General features: G+C 42.3%; 1 protein-coding gene and 1 long non-coding RNA gene across 6 annotated transcripts in view; one reads left to right on the forward strand and one right to left on the reverse strand.

Annotated features, from left to right (window-relative positions):
- LOC107179632 overlaps positions 1-18,140 on the reverse strand; it is a 34,019-nt gene that overhangs the window by 10,565 nt on the left and 5,314 nt on the right. For 2 of the 4 annotated variants that reach the window (XR_006220039.1, XR_006220041.1), the window contains exons 1-3: positions 15,706-15,967; positions 12,474-14,030; positions 7,521-7,785 (exon numbers count right to left, since the gene is read on the reverse strand). This is a non-coding gene — a long non-coding RNA (uncharacterized LOC107179632). Of the gene's footprint in view, positions 1-7,520; positions 7,786-12,473; positions 14,031-15,705; positions 15,968-16,044; positions 16,370-18,140 lie in introns of those variants that run through there. The other 2 variants (XR_001510289.2, XR_006220040.1) reach the window with 2 other exon arrangements.
- The window catches only part of MSRB3 (methionine sulfoxide reductase B3), a 169,830-nt gene continuing 168,157 nt past the window's right edge, over positions 16,468-18,140 (forward strand). Inside the window, exon 1 of one of the 2 annotated variants that reach the window (XM_042992685.1) lies at positions 16,468-16,803. In XM_042992685.1, coding sequence (XP_042848619.1) covers positions 16,549-16,803 — 255 coding nt within the window. In that variant the 5' untranslated portion in view covers positions 16,468-16,548. Of the gene's footprint in view, positions 16,804-17,401; positions 17,523-18,140 lie in introns of those variants that run through there. The other variant, XM_007082217.3, reaches the window with a different exon arrangement.

Here is an 18,140-nt window from a genome sequence, read left to right on the forward strand (position 1 = left end):
GGAGCTCAAGGCCTCCTTAACTCTGGCAGCTGTTATGTAGCCTCTCCCATTTAACTGTGCACTGTACAATGCTTTTCCTTTTCTTTCTATGCCATGAAGTAAAAAAAAAAAAAAAAAAAAAAAAAAAAAAAAAAAATTCTGGGGAGCACTGTTATAAGCAATTAGCTGTAAACAATGGGAACATGAATAGTATCATTATGCAAACAGAGTCATCTGGTTTAGGGAAGAAAATAGATTGTAGCAGAAAATGGATTGAGGGGGCAGATTAGACTTTTTCCTGAATCTGAATTCACTCTCGTTCTATTTTCACATTAGATCATATCATCAATTTACATTAGTATCAGCCTTGTGCAGTTTTTACTTGTTCCTGGTCCTTTACACATACCTAGATAATTTCCAGGAGGAATGAAGAGTTGAGCAATAGTCATAAAAGAAAAATCAGAGGAAAACATTTGATGTAGGGTTTAGCACAGAAACAAAGAAAGAAATCGGAAAGAAAAATGCTACATATGGTTATATTGAAACAAAAATGATCAGTACATCTAAAAATTCTAAGAAATTTAAAAACAAGCAAATGGGAAGACACAGCAGCATATATGATTTGCAGTAACATTCTTTTTTTTAATGTTTTTTAAAAATATGAAATGTATTGTCAAATTGGTTTCCATACAACACCCAGTGCTCATCCCAACAGGTGCCCTCCTCAATACCCATCACCCACCCTCCCCTCCCCTCTCTCCCACCCCCCATCAGCCCTCAGTTTACTCTCAGTTTTTAAGAGTCTCTTATACTTTGGCTCTCTCCCTCTCTAACCTCTTTTTTTTTTTTTTCTTCCCCTCCCCCATAGACTTCTGTTAAGTTTCTCAGGATCCACATAAGAGTGAAAACATGGTATCTGTCTTTCTCTGTATGGCTTATTTCACTTAGCATCACTCTCTCCAGTTCCATCCATGTTGCTACAAAGGGCCATATTTCATTCTTTCTCATTGCCACGTAGTACTCCATTGTGTATATAAACCACAACTTCTTTATCCATTCATCAGTTGATGGACGTTTAGGCTCTTTCCATAATTTGGCTATTGTTGAGAGTGCTGCTATAAACATTGGGGTACAAGTGCCCCTGTGCATCAGTACTCCTGTATCCCTTGGGTAAATTCCTAGCAGTGCTATTGCTAGGTCATAGGGTAGGTCTATTTTTAATTTTTTGAGGAACCTCCGCACTGTTTACTGCACCAGTTTGCATTCCCACCAACAGTGCAATAGCATTCTACAAATAAAAATCATTCTAACATAAAAGACTAACATCCTGATAGAAAAATAGCCAAATGACATTTGGAGATGATCCACAAATGAGGAGCTGTAAATGAGCAACTAATGTGAAACATCCAGCCACAGAAATAAATACGAATTAATGAACAATTGAGAAAGTTTTTTATTACATAAGAAATTTGGCAGATATTATTTAAGTTTAGGGGAAATAGGCCCCTTATATAAATGCTGGTAGTTATGTAAAGTGATGAGCATTTTTATAGGTCAATTTGGCAATACATTAAAAAATGTCTTAATCTTCATACCTTAGACCTTATGCTTTAATTTAGGAGTTTGGTCAGAAGCAATGATCAGAAATGACATGAAGATACATGAAATGATATTCATCACAGCCTTATACTGTGAAAAATGAGAAGCAATTGAATTCTACAAAAATGAGAATAATGGATTATGGATTATAATATGGAATCCTGGGTAATCACTAAAATAATGTCTTTGGAGAATACATACGGTATGGAAAATACTGTCTGTAGGCTGCTTAAATTGCATGTACGTTATTTCAAATATACTTTATTTCATCTAAGATACTATTATTTGGAAGAGGCATCATTTTCTCTGGCACTAAGAAAGAAAACAATAAAAATAACACCCAAGATATGAAATCTGATAGAAGACCCTGGCATAAAGGTAGGCGGAGTCAGAATAAATGAGAAGTAGACTTGTCTCTGGAAAGGGACAGCAAAGAAACTAGTTGGTCCCCATTCAGAGCGTGGTTCTAATTCCTACCACCACCACGATCCAAAAAACTTCAAGCAGAGAGAAAATGTCATGCTCACAATTGGTAAGTTCCCCCAGGTAAGCAAACATCGGTCCTCTGGCCGAAACTGGACTTCAGGCAGATAGCAATCTTTTCTTTTGTAACTTTGTCAGTAATTTTTTTTTTTTAGACACCTTTGCTTCTAAAATGAGTTTCTATATCAGAATTGTTAGAAATGAAAAACTGTGTCTAGTGTGAAAGGCATATACTAAATATATGCAATTGGAGGGAGATACTCCAAAATTTAGCAGTGAAGCCCAATGTGTTGGATTACATACGTATTTTACAGAACTTCTCCATGAACATTTATTACATATATTTAAAATGTTTACCTTAATTAGGATTCCCATAATTGTTTATAGTCTATTTTCTTAATTTGATCTCCCCTATTAGTATATTTTGAATCATTACCAACCTTTGGCAACAAAGCTCAGGCATTTTAGACTTTCTGTAATTTCAGCACTTTGGAAAAGAGCTGTGTTTATTTTGGCTGCAGACCTGTGGGTTATTACTGTCAGCAGGTGTGTGAAAAGTCTTCCAAAACACTGGATCCCTGCATTGAGGGATCAAAAAGAAAAGAAAAAAGGAGGGGTGCTCAAGAGCACATGCTCTGGAGTGAGACCCATGCTCCAGTTTCAGCTTTGACCCTTCAGTTGTATGACCCTAAGCAAGTTATTTAAGTGGTCGTAAGACTCAGTTTCCTCATTGTTACAACAATGATAATTGTGTAATGGAGAGAATGAAAGGAAACAATGTAAAAGGCCCATCATGTAATATCCCTGTTGGGATTCTAAATCAAGGTCTATGAGAGCAACTACTTGAAAATGTGATTTATTTTTAATATCCCTTTGCTCTTCTTCAACGTAGTCACTCAAACAGTGATCATGCGTAAGAGAGACCTTTCGAAATTTATCATCTCTTCAGTGCTTCCCTTTTTAAATTACATATTCTCTATTCCAGCAAATAGAAAAAGGTCGGGGGTGGGGGAGGGGGATATTCATGATGAGCGTAGCCTTGATGCAGAAAACAGAAAGGGAAAATTTCTAGGCCGATTTCACTGAACAAAGATGCAAAAATCCCCAAACCAAAATGGCCAGCAAACCAAATTCTGCAACACACAAGTAAGTATACACCATGACCAAGTTGGATCTATCCAGGAGGAATGCGGGGCTGGTTTGACATTAGAAAAATCCATATAATTTGTTACATTAACAGAATACATGAAATAAATATGATCATCTCATATAGATGCAGTAAACCATCTAATAAAATTCTACATCCATATATCTTTTTGTAAAAAAGTAATTTTTAACAAACCAGAAGGGAACTTCCTAAATCTGATAAAAATTATGTACCAAAACCCTAAAATAAACATTAATGGTAAGTTCTCTAGTGTGTCCCTATTGGGTGCAGTTTGGAAACCTAAGTTTTGACTTCTTCCTTCATTTTTTTTTAATGTTTATTTATTTTTGAGACACAGAGACAGAGACAGAGTGCAGGTGGAGGAGGGGCAGAGAAAGAGAGGGAGACAGAATCCGAAGCAGGCTCCAGGCTCCGAGCTGTCATCACAGAGCCCGACGCGGGGCTCGAACTCACAAGCTGTGAGATCATGACCTGAGCTGAAGTTGGACGCTTAACCGACTGAGCCACCCAGGTACCCCTCTTCCTTCATTTCTAAATGACTCTTTTTTTTTAATTTCTTAAAAATATATATGTTTTAAAATGCTTATTTTTGTGTGAGGGAGAGAGCAGGAAAGGGACAGGGAGAGGGAGACAGAGGATCCAAAGCAGGTTCCATGCTGACAGCAGAGAGCCCAATGTGGGGCTCAAACTCACGAACCTCGAGACCATGACCCAAGCCAAAGTCGGTCACTTAACTGAACCACCCAGTGGTTCCTTCCATTTCTGAAACAAGCTTTTGTTGTTCTTCACTATTAACTGTTTTTGTTCTTTTGAGACTAACATATTCTCCCATTTTATTTTACTTCGAAATGGTATACCTTTTTAGTCTTCTCATCTCTCTGAAATGCATTTTATTGTTATTTTTTTCTAACTATTTTGTCCCCAGATTCTTCCTTTTTATACTCAAGTGTTTCTGCTTCAAAAAGGTAGAAAGTCTAAGTGTGAATTTATTTTTCTCAATATGAATAACATTGAGGTTCAGATCTCAGCTATGATAGTGTTCAAGAATTATCACTGGAACTAGGGTAGTGTCGGTCATTAGAGTGGTGTCAGCGCCCGACTGGGATGTTGTGTTTCACCAATGGAAGCCGGTAAATCTTGAAAATGATTGTCCACAATCAGTCCTGTGTTATTAGAATGTTCCTTACTGTGACTCTAGACATAAAGGCTGGTATAATCTTTTAACTATAGAAGTCTTAGAAATTAATTTTATGCAATACACGTTCGGTAATAATGAGGCTCTGTTGTATGGTGTACCTCCCTGGAAGGTACCAGGAGCAACAGAGAAGAGTGAAAAGCAGACAGTGAGCAGGAGACATTGTTTCTGTGGGCAGTATTGTGGGCTGAATCGTCTTCTCACATTGGAAGAGCTAGCCACGAGCGTTGTGTGTCCACCCCTTCTGTTATTCGTCATTGTAAATTTTACATGGTTTCACACTTAAATAAAACCTCAGTTTCAAAAATTATTGTATGTCATATCTCAATAAAACTCAGTCTAGGGGCGCCTGGGTGGCTCAGTAGGTTAAGCCTCTGACTTCAGCTCAGGTCATGATCTCACGGTCCGTGGGTTCGAGCCCCGCGTCGGGCCCTGTGATGACAGCTCAGAGCTTGGAGTCTGCTTGAGATTCTGTGTCTCCCTCTCTCTCTGCCCCTCCCCCACTCATGCTCTGTCTCTCTCACTCTCAAAAATGAATACATGTTAAAAAAATTTTTTTTTAAATTTTTATTATTATTTTTTTAACATGTATTTATTTTTGAGACAGAGAGAGAGCATGAACAGGGGAGGGTCAGAGAAAGAGGGAGACACAGAATCTGAAACAGGCTCCAGGCTCTGAGCTGTCAGCACAGAGCCCGACGTGGGGCTCAGACCCACGGACCGCGAGATCATGACCTGAGCCGAAGTCAGACGCTTAACCGACTGAGCCACCCAGTCGCCCCCCCAAAAAATTTATTTTTTATTTTTATTTTTTTTTAATTTTTAAATTTTTATTTTTTAATGTTTATTTATTTTTGACAGAGAGAGAGAGCATGAGCAGGGGAAGGGCAGAGAGAGAGAAAGGTAGACACAGAATTCAAAGCAGGCTCCAAGCTCTGAGCTGTCAGCACAGAGCCCGACGCGGGGCTCAAACTCACAGACCACGAGATCATGACCTGAGCCGAAGTCGGACGCTTAACTGACTGAGCCACCCAGGCGCCCCCAAAATTTTTTTTTAAATAAAAAGTAAAAAAAATAAAACTCAGTCTAATTATATACAAAATTACCATTTTCATTTTCCACTATGCTTTAATAACATGGAAAAATCAAAATTGCTTTTCCTGGTTTTCCTCAAGGGCAGCTGAATGTACTTCAAATACTATTTAGTTATAAGGCAACCTTATCATATTTGGAGATCGGTAGAATAAATATTGCCTCACGTAGCTGAAATGTTTAGAGAAGTATGCCATTTTCATTATGTTCAGAAAAAATATGTACTTATCGTGAATATCGTGATAAAATATCATATTTTAGTAATAGAGAGATGGGTACAGAAAATTCCTACTTACCTGGAGTAATTTTTAAAGATATGTCTTGATGAATTAACTTATTTTAGTTACCTAAGAGTTATATTCTGATTTAAAAAAAACCACTTTTCAAAGAATACAATAAAATATTCACAGCACTACAACTCTGGGGAGCTTAATTTAATCATTGATGGCTCAGGAAGCAGCTCAGAATCTTTCAGTGCCTCCTTTTTTTTTTTTTTTTTGTCTTAATACAAGGGTCTCAGATTTTATTTTTTTTAGCGTTTATTTTTGAGAAACAGAGACAGAGCACAAGCAGGGGAGGGGCAGAGAGAGAGGGAGACACAGAATCTGAAGCAGGCTCCAGTCTCTGAGCTGTCAGCACAGAGCCCGACGTGGGGCTCGAACTCACAAACCATGAGATCGTGACGTGAGCTGAAGTCAGACACTTAACCGACTGAGCCACCCAGGCGCCCCACAGTGCCTCATTTCATAATGAACCTCAGTACAGGGTAAAATGAAAATTCTTTGAATTTCCTGATTATTTGGATTATGAATAAGCATATATGTTTTGTAAAGGTCATGAAAGCTGTGTTGTATGTGCCCTCATGTATTTTCCTATAATCCTGTCTATCTCTGTTATGGGCATTATAGAAAGGAGAGGTTGAAACTTACCCTCCTCGGTTGGAAGGTAGAAATGAAAATTACTCCGGTTAAACCAGAATTTCTCAAAGAACGACATGTGGACCACCTGTCTTAGAATCATCTAGGGTACTATTAGAAATGCAGATTCCTGTATCCTTCACCAAACCTGCTGAATCACTTTATCTGGGAAAGATCCCAGGATAGTGACGGGCTCTCCAGGTAATTCTCACAAAAGTTTGAGAATCATTGCCAGATGGCTTCTGGACCTGAGTGAGCAACCTAGGGTAGGCAGCACCAAAACAATTCTTCCCATGAATCCTGATACAGGAAACAAATGACGAAGATTGAAATGGGTGTGCCACTTCCCACGGAGTATGGGAACAGGAAATAATATGTTCTACCGTCAGACCGAAGGAATTTGAGAGGCAAAGTTGGAAATAGTTCAGAGCTATTTCATTCATATTTATAACATAGGCTTACTGAAGGTGTAGATTTCTTATTGTATTTTTCTTTATTGATGTGAAGCAACATGAAATTAGCTGAGCATCATTTGATTCATTTGGAACATGTTTTTATTGTTTAATGCTTTGCTTTTACTTCGAACACTATAGTAAATGTCTTTTGGGGTTTCTTTTCACTAAGTATCTTGAGTTTTCAGAGCTTTAGATGCCAAAGAATTACATATTTTCGTTAATCAAGCCAATTTCACTTGTAGTTCTAGTTATAATTATCTGTTACCACTGGGAGCAGAATATAATGGTATTTAGAAAGAACTTCTTTTTCCCTTTTTTTTCCTTTTATGCCACTGTGGAAAGCTAAGTGGGTGATAGTTCTGTTTGATAGTTTCCATCGGTTTTTCCCATGAGAGTTAGACATGCATAAACCTCCCTTAACCACCTCTCTCCTTCCCCCTTCAACAATCCCCTATCCACCTAACCCCATCTGAAGGGCCAGTCAACAGTATTTATTTATGAAGCACTTATTACACTATGGGAAGTCGCAAAAGAAGACTTTCCTTTTCAATATTCTATTACTGTTGAGAATTCAGTAGTAGAATTCAAATCTCGCTCCACAGCTCTATTATCCCAAAGTTCGCAATACTCACTTCTGCTCCGAGGCAGCCTTCGCTAAGCCACGGGTCGATCATCAAGGCTGACCTTAGTATTTCCTCCACCTGTCTTCTCCAGAATGCTCCCCAGCCATATGCACTGTGGGCCTTCTGGTTTTACCATGCGCTGTTCTTGGGTACGAGTGATCATCAGTTCCGAATCCTAGTCTGCTCCTCTGTTTACAAAAGGAGTGGGTTGAAACCAGACTGCTTTCTCCTTGTCGTTTTGACCTTTCAGCCTCCACAGGTGAGACACTAGCACCTGGTAAAGGAGATCAGACAGCATCATTAAGTAGGAGAGATACAGGTTAAAGCTCTGCAGCACTATTTTGGGTTTTCACTTGCATCTCCCAGGGGATAAGATCTCAAGGGTTGGGACCTTTTAGACGGAGAAAGTCACCCTCCTGAATGCTCCTGCCTGCCTTGCTTTCAGTTTTGTATTACCACCTCAAAAAGCCTTCCTTCTCTGAATCTTTCAACTCCCCCTATTCCTCCACTGAAAGGGACGTCCTTGTCTGAGCATATATGTGTACATGTGTATGCATACATGTAGGTGGAGGATGACAGACAAACTGACTGTGGGTCCTCCAATTCACGTTTCTTATTCAGTAATTCTCTCCAGGCAGCTGTGAGCTGGTGGTTTCTTTGCTGATTAACCCACACGTTAAGCAGGCGCGCACACACACGTTCATATAGATTGTACTGGATGGTATAAAACCCAAATATCGAGAATAGAATAAAGCCACAACATTAGTAAAGTTCATGCCCTGGCTGGTAAATAAATAGGTCTGTAAAGAACTATTTGACATCTTTATGGATCTCTTCAGGAGCCAGAAAAGAGCTGGACTAGCTCTTGATGACTTTCTCTCCCTTTCACAGTGGTCACATTGCACACATTTTATTTCAGAATCTGCCTCGGAAAAATATGAGGATGAAAAATATAGGCTTCCCAATTAAACTGAGTTTCAGATAAACTATAAATAATGCTCCATGAAATACTTAGGATATACTAAAAATTATCTGGTGTTCATTTAGAATTCAGATTTATTTGGGTATCCTGCATTTTTTTCTGGCAACTCTTTTCCTACCATAACACCTTGTTTATCTCTAGTCTTACTGCTAATATCTTAAGACTAGGGACTCTACCTCCAATCTGGGTATCTGCACCTGCCTGGGTGGCCTTCCCAGCGCTACTCTTCTGATTTCCCCTCATAGCCTGCTACACACTAAATTTTTTAAAACTGCTGTTTTCATTATGTTTCTCTTCCACACAAGAAAGTGTGATGCTTCCGTTGCTTTCCAAAGCGATTTTCACTGTGCAATTTTATACTAGATTTTGTGTGTGTCTGTTATGCATTTCCTTGGTGAACCTTTCTCTTTTAACAGAAAAAGAGGTGTCTTTGAGCTATGTGAAGAACTGTGGCTTATACAAAGAAACAAAAGTGGGTGAGATTAGAAACATGCACCTTGCCTCAATGATGACTTTTCCTTTAGACATCAGTAGGTTGAAAGCCCCCTCATATCATTCAACTCCTGCCAACATCTTGCAGGATAGGCAGCAGGTCAGGCATTATTACTTTCATTTCAAAGATAAGGTCACTAAATCCCAGAGATGTGAATTGTAAAACAATTACATGGCATAGCCAGAGTTTGAATAGCAATCTGCCAACTGAAGTTGATTTCTCTGTCTACTTTTATGGATCACCAGTGTTGAAAAATATAAAATCAACTTTGATACAATATATTAAACAATATTTTAAAAAAATTTTTTAATGTTTATTTTTGAGAGAGAGAAAGACAGAGCACAAGTGGGGGAGGAGCAGATAGAGAGGGAGACACAGAATCCAAAGCAGGCTCCAGGCTCTGAGCTGTCAGCAGCACAGAGCCCAATGTGGGGCTCGAACCCAGGAACCGAGAGATCATGACCTGAAGCTGGATGCTTAACCGACTGAGCCACCCAGGTGCCCCGTAAACTTTGTATATATTTAAGCCTCAGAAAGGTTTCTCTCCCAACCCTGAAGAGATGTTCTCATTCCCTTCTGTCTGGTGGACCTTGTCATTTAGCTGTCAGTTACATATCACAACAATTGGATGTTTGGCCATTTGACCTATAGGGATGGCTTTTTAATGTGGTCACAATGGTGGAATATACCTGTATTCCATTGCTACTATTCCTCAAATATTTAGAGATTATCAGGGTGTTTCAGGGCTCATTTATAAGTCACAAAATCATTAATATTTTATGTTTACTCACTTAAAAGCATAAAAAGGGAATAACTTAATTTGGTTATTCATCGATTCTGCTTGGTTCTAAATTTTGTCTTTTTCCACAAATGTGTTCTCAAAAAAATAAAAATAAAACTTCATTTGCCTCCCAGTCCTCCATACTTTTCCTATCTCTTTAGCCTCACCTTTAAAAAAAAATAATTTTATTTATTTTTTTCATCATTGTAAGTGCACTCTTTATCTCCAGCCCCTTTTTCCCCCCATCCCACTCCCACCCCCCCACTCTGATAACCATCTGTAGTTAAGAGTCTATGATTTTTTCTCCCCCCCCTTTGCTCATTTGTTTCTTAAACTCCAGTGAAATCATATGGTATTTGTCTTTCTCTGACTTATTTTACTCAGCATTATACTCTCTAGCTCTATCCGTGTTGTTGCAAATGGCAAGAATTTATTCTTTTTTTTTTTTTTATGGCTGAAATATGCCACTTCTTCTTTTCCTGTTTATCAATCGATGGGCATTTGGGCTGCTTTTATAGCTTGCCTATTGTATAATGTATATTATTGTATAATAAACATAAGAGTGCAAGTAACCCTTTGAATTAATGTTTCTGTGTTTTTTGAGTAAATACCCAGTAGAGCAATTCCTGGGTCATAGGGTAGTTCTATTTTTAATTTTTTGAGGAATCTCCATACTGTTTTCTACAATGGCCGCACCAATTTACATAGTCACCAACAGTTTAAAAAGAAAATCTATGGACTTCTCATGGCTTGAATATCATTTCTATATCTGCAGCCCAGCCACTCTCTATACATATAACTTTCATATTTAATCACCCAGATGAACATTATCTTGTGTGTCTAAAAGCCATTTCACACTTAACATGTATCTTATGAAATGTCAATTCTGTAATGCTCAGGGGGGGAAAAAAGAAAAAAAAGTTTAGAGACATTCTTTTCTTTCTTTCAAACTTTACATTTGGTATATTAGCAAATCTTGTGGGCCCCGCATTTCAAATATATCTTCAGTTTGATCCCTTTTTGCTATGTCCACTGCTTCCCCACCCAAATCACCATTATCTCTCACCTGGTCTCCCCTTTTGTCTCTGCACTCCTTGACAGAAGAGCCTAAGTTCTCTGTTAAAATGTAAATCAGACTATGTCACTCTGGTGTATAAAGCCTATCAGAGCTTCCCATCTCACTACAAAGAAGCCAAAGTCTTTATAAATGGTCCATAAGACCTTACCTGATTGCCTCTGGAGCCACAACCTTTGATGTTCTCACCACAGTCCCCTTTCACCCTCTTCTCCCCATGCCAGCCTCCTGGATGGTCCTCCTACAGGGCAGGGTGCTTTGGGTGTGGACTTTTTGCTTGCTGTTCCTCCTCTCTCACACACCAGCATGACTTACTTCTTTCTTGTACGTCTTTAATGTTACTTCCCCAACACTTTTAGCAACCTTCCCTGCCTTATTTCTCTTATTTGCAGTTACCACCTTAACATACTAAATATTTTAGGGGTGCCTGGGTGGTTCAGTCGATTGAGCGTCTGTCTGACTTCGGCTCAGGTCATGATCTCTTGGTCCATGAGTTCAAGCCCTGAGTCAGGCTCTGTGCTGACAGCTCAGGGCCTGGAGCCTGCTTCTGATTCTGTATATGTCGCTCTCTCGGTCCCTCCCCTGCTCATTCTCTCTCTCCCTCCCTCTGTCTCTCAAAACTAAACCAAAAAAAAAAAAAAAATTTGTTTTTGAACATTAAAAAAACATACTAAATACTTTGCCAGCTTATCTTATTTTCTACCCAGCTCACGGTAAGCATAAGTAAATATTTGAATAAATGAATGTGAAGATGATTTTCCTATGTTGGAGAGATTTTAAAAATTTCATCATGTATTTTGATGCAAATCTAAAAGTGGTTTTCACAAAACAGTTTGAATAATCATCCATCAGTGTGTGAAGCCTTCTAATATGATTACTTTGAGGAAGTAAAGACTGAAAAACATATTTGATAACATATTTACTATTAGCAAACATGGATGTAAATATAAAAAGTATTGGAAGAAAACACACATTGAATGTATTATTAAATCTGAACTGACTTCCTTAAGAGGTGATTATGAATACAAATGTAGGACTCTAAGCTGTGCAGAGAAACTATGAGTCATTTCAGGCACAGGAAATCATGTCAGATAAAGCTGAAAGGCAAAGAGTGACTCTGGTGATTGAAAGTTGCTAAGTGATGATAAAGGTTAATAGTATTATATTGATATTTATTAAGGACATAGGTACATAGGTAGCATGGGATTGTGCTAAGTGTCATGCATGGTGGTATCTTTATTTTTTCATTCTACAGAAAGAACAAAGAATGCCAAAGCTTAGGCAAAGTTAAGTAGCTTGCCTATTGTCCCATGGGCTTTCATGGTGGAGGCCATGCATGAATTTAGATCTATCTGATGCCGAAGCTCAAGTCCCTGACTACTGAGTGGAGCTGTATCTGATTATGAGATTAAGTTCTAATGGCAGCTCGCAGAGTGAAATTTAGGCAGAGGTTAAACTACTGCAGAAAATCCTGTAAGGGGACCATTTTGGAGAGCAACATGCCATTTCCCAGAAAGCCCAGCACAGCCGGGATTTCCTCTACTACTGGATCAGGTTGCAACTGCTTTGGCTGAACATATGAAGGAGGTAGTTTGCAGTCAGGGGCAAGTTGTGCGTGGTTCGAAAAATACCTGTAAACACTGGATGCACACACTGTGGGGTTAGATGCTCTCGACAGAAGAAGCACTAAGAGACTGAATGAAAGTAGAATCAAGTCTCCCATCAGAATTTTCCTGTGCAGTTTCAACTGTTCATTCTCGCTCCTTCCCCTTCGCTCTCTTTTCTTCTGTAGGTGTATATGGTTGATGTAGCATATATCACTTTACGTGATACGATCTTGCTAACAGTCAAGCAGCTTCGCTGGTCTAGAGAGGATTATTTAATGGTCTACAATATTGAAAATCTTGTCAAGATAGTTATTGTTTGTTGTAGCGCAGCCACATATCCAAAGCTGGGAGAATCGGGTAGTGCATCCATCGTGGGAATACATCAACTATCTCCAGAATTAACAAAAGGGATGGCTTCCACTGTGTAAAAGAAGATTTCAAGTGTCTCCATGAGCCAGTCAGCATTGACTCTGTGTCCCTCACGTTGTTGAGAATAGTTCTCCTCGACCCCACTCCCACCCCAGCACATTGAGGCAAGGGGCACGCTTCTACCAATATAGAAGTGTTCTCGGCAGAGCTGAGTCACGCCGTTCTACTTCCCAGATTAGGAAAGCAGAATCTGTGGAGTTTGGATTGAGTGTAGTCTGGAACACCTTCTCCTGGATCGTCTAGGACATCCTCCTATGACATGATTTCCTTACTCTCCAATCATCGCTATTGGTTTGAAACAACGGCACTTGATAAATGTTCACTGAACTTAAGTACTAACTTAGGGTTTCTCCCCCTAAATTAGGGGCTTTTGAATCCTATCCAGTCCTAACCTGTCCATTCTCCTGTTTGCAGTTGTTGGCATCTACCCAAGATGTTCCTTGGGGTATGTGGAGGAGAAGCTGTCCCAAAGCTCTGTGTAGTGGCCGAGAGGATCTCACTGAAGAGCTGAGAACAGCATGTCAGAGAGACCACTGCTTGAAAGCCTGTCGTGCTTACAGACTCCTTTCGAAAGAGGCCGCCCCGACCACAACCCGCCAAGCAGGTAGCAACGCAGTCTGTTTCTTCAGCATGGGTGACCATGTTGTCTAGCATGTGAGCCGTCCATCCTAGCCACAGATGGAGCAGGAGAGGACACCTGGCTCAGAGGTAGCCAGCCTATGGGCTGCTCAGTGGCTTCCGAGATAGCCTCCAAGGAGAGCTTTTCCCCTAAAAGGACAACGGTGACAGATTCTCTCCTCGGGGACATTTGATAGTAGACAGAGAACTGGCAGCAAGTGGGAACAGGACGGAAAGAGCTGCGGTTGTTTGTGCACCTTGAATTATGGCCACATTCTGAAGGCATCTGACAAAGAGCTGACGCAGAGGTGTGCCGGGGCTGGCCCTTACAGGCCCGAGAGCTGGTGCGCGCATCTCTTCCCAGCTCTGCCGTGGGTCGGTGGGAACACTGGCACCACATAAACTGGTTTTTGTTACAGCTGAGATCTCCCGCCTCCAGATCTGGTTGTTCAACATTTATTTACCAGCACATCGCTGGGCAGGGGGAGGGATGGGAGCAGGGGAAGCAGTCACCTCTTCTTCTGGGTCCTTTGTCTGAAAAGCAAACAATGCTTAAGGTAGTATGTTGCTGCGGTTGGTATTAAGATCATAATAAAAAAGACATTAGAGAAAACGTGGTGAAATACGTGATTTAAGTCTCAGTCATCCAGGTACAAAGCTCATAGGAATGTGGTCAGAATGTGGTAGTACTTATCTGGTTCCTGATGCCTATCAAAGGCACAGGCTCCCACCTCCCAGGCCCACAAAGGACGACCTGACAAGCCGGTTAAGCCTCAGGTCTTATTTCCACATGTATCCTTTACCCCTGTGACTTGAGGCAACTTGAGGGCACACGGTTACTTCAAACCGCAAGAGCCTGATGAATACAGTTTTTGAGTGCCTTTTTTTTTTTTTCTTTTAAATGTAGGGAGAATAGGACAGATCAGTACAGTCAAAAGACTAGATATGACTTTGGAATGAGGCTTGATCCCCCCCATACTACTTCCCCCCTTCCTAGTAGCGTAATTTATCATCTATGCCTCAGTCTCCTTAGCTGTAAAATAGGGATGAAAAATAATAAGCTCAGAGATGTTTGTAGGGGTTACATAAAGTACCAGGTGTAAAACACCAGCAGAGCTCCTGGCACTTGTCATGCATTCAAGTAACCTTAGCTCTTTCTCCTCTCTTCAACAGACTTCTCGAAGCCTTTACAACAGCTGCTGCTTTTCTGTCAAGTCGGCAGAATCGACACAATTACTTCACTCTCCACTCACACTAATATGAACTAGGTTGTATGACAATGCATTCTTTATGAGTTTACGTGTTTGTATATAAGGCCAACTAAACTATTTTACATATGGCTTAATTATTACAGTCCTTTTAAACAAGTTTTTCCTTACACTCAGCTCAGCGCTCCTGTAAGTCAGTCCACAAATTACTGTGCTCATTTCCTTTTCTTTTTAAACAACTCCTTAGACTCTGGGCAAAGAACTATGTTAGGTGTTGTAAGGGAATTAAGAAAAACAGATGCTTATGTAATACACAGTTAAAGATACAAAGAAGAGGAAAGGGAGGGAATACTCGACAGTCTTCCTGAATATCCTCTTCCCACTGCCCAGCTTCTGGGGAGCTAAACTGAATGATAATACCATGTGTCTTTTAAATCCCTCATTTACTGTCTTGCAGTTTATTTACCCCTAGCTTACTTAGGTCATCTGCCCTCAGTCCCATTATCACTGCTAGTACATGAAGGCTGAAATCCACCCATTTGCCAGGAGTAATTCATGGGAGGTTGTGCTTGTCAGTACCAGATGATTTAAGGGGAGCCCCTTGTAAATGGACTGGCTTTTCACATGTGGGCCTTAATTCTTTGCCAGAATTAAATCTGTTTCGAAGTTTCTGATTTTCAAACAAAGCATTTTAAAACAAGCAGTGTGATGCGCAAATTACCATCCTTCAGTTCATATTAGAATAATCCACTCTAAATCTGTTTGACATTTACCCCGTAAGAATTTTGCATCAATAAATCATTTCTGTAGCATCTTAAAATGCACATAAGTAATCATATAACATCCTGCATCTCCAGGGCCTGTCCCGTTAGTGTGAATAAAAAAAATAATAAATTATAGTAATCAAGACATAATTATGTTGTCTTAAAAAGCTAAGGGTCATTTGGACTTGATTACTGAAGGAGTTATCAGTGCCAAAGAAAAGTCAGGGAACTACTTACTGGCTTGGGCCTGTAATTAAACATCTGGGACTGACATTTCGGTAATCAGAAGTAGCACCTTTGGAATAAATTTCAACACTGCCTTTTAGAGGAGCTACAGCAAATACAGAACCAGTGTAAGGGCTGGAGAGAGGTTGGTGGAGGAAAGGCCGACTGGTCTCAACATCAGCATTTAGCTGTTAGGAAAACTGATGTCACAGTAGCTTGCCTAAAGTCCATATATAGTATTCAAATACTAGTTTGGGAAGAGTCGCTTTGTAATTTTGTCTAAGAACCTCCACCCCCCCTCCCACCCCCACCCCGCGGAACACACACACCTGGTGTCCAGGGACCGCTCACCTGGAATGCGGGTGGGTGGTTTTAAGAATTACAACGCCTGTTTGTTGCGTGCTGGATGGCTCACCTGAATGCACAGTGCCGCGCCAGCCTCACCCTCCCACACTTAGAGAAGTATTTGCCAGATCTTTTCATCCCCTCGTTACCCAAAGCTCTCAACTGATTAGGGGCAACGCAACAGTCTCCTCAAACCCCTTAAACGTCCTCCGGCGGGTCCCTGGCTCGCTGTCCGGTCTCCTCGTGGTGGTTTCTCTCTTTTCTGCCCCTTCAGGGGTCTCAGGTGGGACCTGGGTGGGGTGCTCGGCTCTGCTCTTGGGCCTCAACCCTGGAGAGGGATGCGCCCTGGCAGACAGATTCCACCTCTCGCTCGCGCTCGGCGGCCGGCGGCCTCGCGGCGGCGGTGAAGGAGGAGGATTCGGAGGAGGAGGGAGTTGGCGGCCGCCGAGGCCGGGCAGCGGGCCCCGTCCGCGGCGGGCGCGCTCCGCGGTCCTCCCTCGCTCGTCTCCCATGCTCATATTTGGACTCGGCTGCCCGTGCCCAGGAATTTCCCGTCATGCCTCCCGCCGCCCCGTCCGTCGCCCGGAGCCTGGGAGGGAGGGAGGGAGGGAGCGAGGCTCGGACGGCGGCGGCGGCGGCGGCGGCGGCGGCGGCGGCGGCTCCCCGGCCCTTCCATGCGCCCACGGCGGACCCTCCCGCGCCCCCTCTCGCTCTGCCTCTGCCTCTGGCTGGCCGCGACTGCGGCGCGGGGAGCCGCGCAGTCAGGTAAGTTCGGGCTCCTTCGCCGCCTCACCTCCCCCTTCCCACCCCAGCCCTGCCGAGTTGAGGTGTGACCCCGACCCTTGATCCCCTCCCAGCGCCGGGCTGCGCCCCCTTCAGACTCCTGCGGGGACGCCCCCTTTCCTGAGCTCAGGAGGGGCGCGGAAGGGGAGCGCCCCGCGCGGGCGGTGTGTGTGTGTGTGTGTGGGGTTGGGGGGTGGGTGGATGGAAGGAGGTCAAGCTGGCTTCGCCCCCGCCTACGGGAGGCGTCTGGCCGCCTCGCTGACACCTTATCTCCTCCCCGGCGCGAACCTGAGCCCGAGGGAAGCTCTCGCCCGGCGCGGGCCCCCGGGGAGGGGCTTGGCGGGGCAGCCCGCAGGGGGCAGGGGAGGGGCGCCGCGCAGGGGGCCACCCGGAGCCCCCGCTCGGCGCAGGACCGCTCCGCCAAAGTGCCCGCTCGGATAACGGGCCGGGGCGCGTGGGAATGCGCCGGTCAGGCCCGCGCCTCCCGCCGGGCGTCCAGGAGGGGCGTGGGGTGCCGACGCGCCGGGAGGAAGCGCCGGGAGCGGCGGGAGGCGAGGAGGGGACACCGGGGGCGCACTGCCGCTCCCCCCCCTCCCGCCCGCCGCGTCGCCCGCGCCTCGGGCTCAGGCTCAGGCTCAGACTCCCGCGGGCCCCGCTGGTATCTAATAGGCCAAAACCGAACAAAACCCCGAGTATGCCAGGTACCAGTCTTGTTGTTTTTAAGGGGAAAAAAGCATCCGAGTCTGGTTTGTAAGTTTTACAGTGGACTGTTTTAAAGTGAACGAAAGTGTGAACGGAAGGTACCATTCCTGCATTCCTTAGTTTAGGACTATAATTGTGGTAATTCTGAGGTCTTAACACGATAATTTTTGAAGATCGTTTTCTTCTAATATTAGTGAGGGTTTTTTCTTTTACGTAAGGTTATTTATAAAAAGTAATGATTTGAGATTACAAATGTAGGTTTAGGTAAATGTGAAATTGCACGAACGTTGCTATTTGTGATGAGTATCTAACTTACTAATCATCAGAGCTTCTCAGTTCTTAATTTTTTTTTCTGGAATGATAGAACAAAAATTTTAGTTCCTCAGTTGAGATTGGAAAATTTTAGTTTGCTTTTGGTTTTGCCACCAGTAGACTAAACTGTCAACATTAGATATGGCTTACAATTAGGACTTATAAATTAGTTGAAAGCTGACTCTATTAAGCGTACATTATGTTCAGAACCCTCTGGTCTTTTTCTTCATATTTCCATTTGTAACATTGGTGGCAAAATAGATTTTGAAAGTTGGTCTCGTCTATAACAAAAATCTTCAGGATTC

The sequence above is a fragment of the Panthera tigris genome, chromosome B4 (assembly GCF_018350195.1).
Source record: "Panthera tigris isolate Pti1 chromosome B4, P.tigris_Pti1_mat1.1, whole genome shotgun sequence".
Taxonomy (NCBI): Eukaryota; Metazoa; Chordata; class Mammalia; order Carnivora; family Felidae; genus Panthera; species Panthera tigris.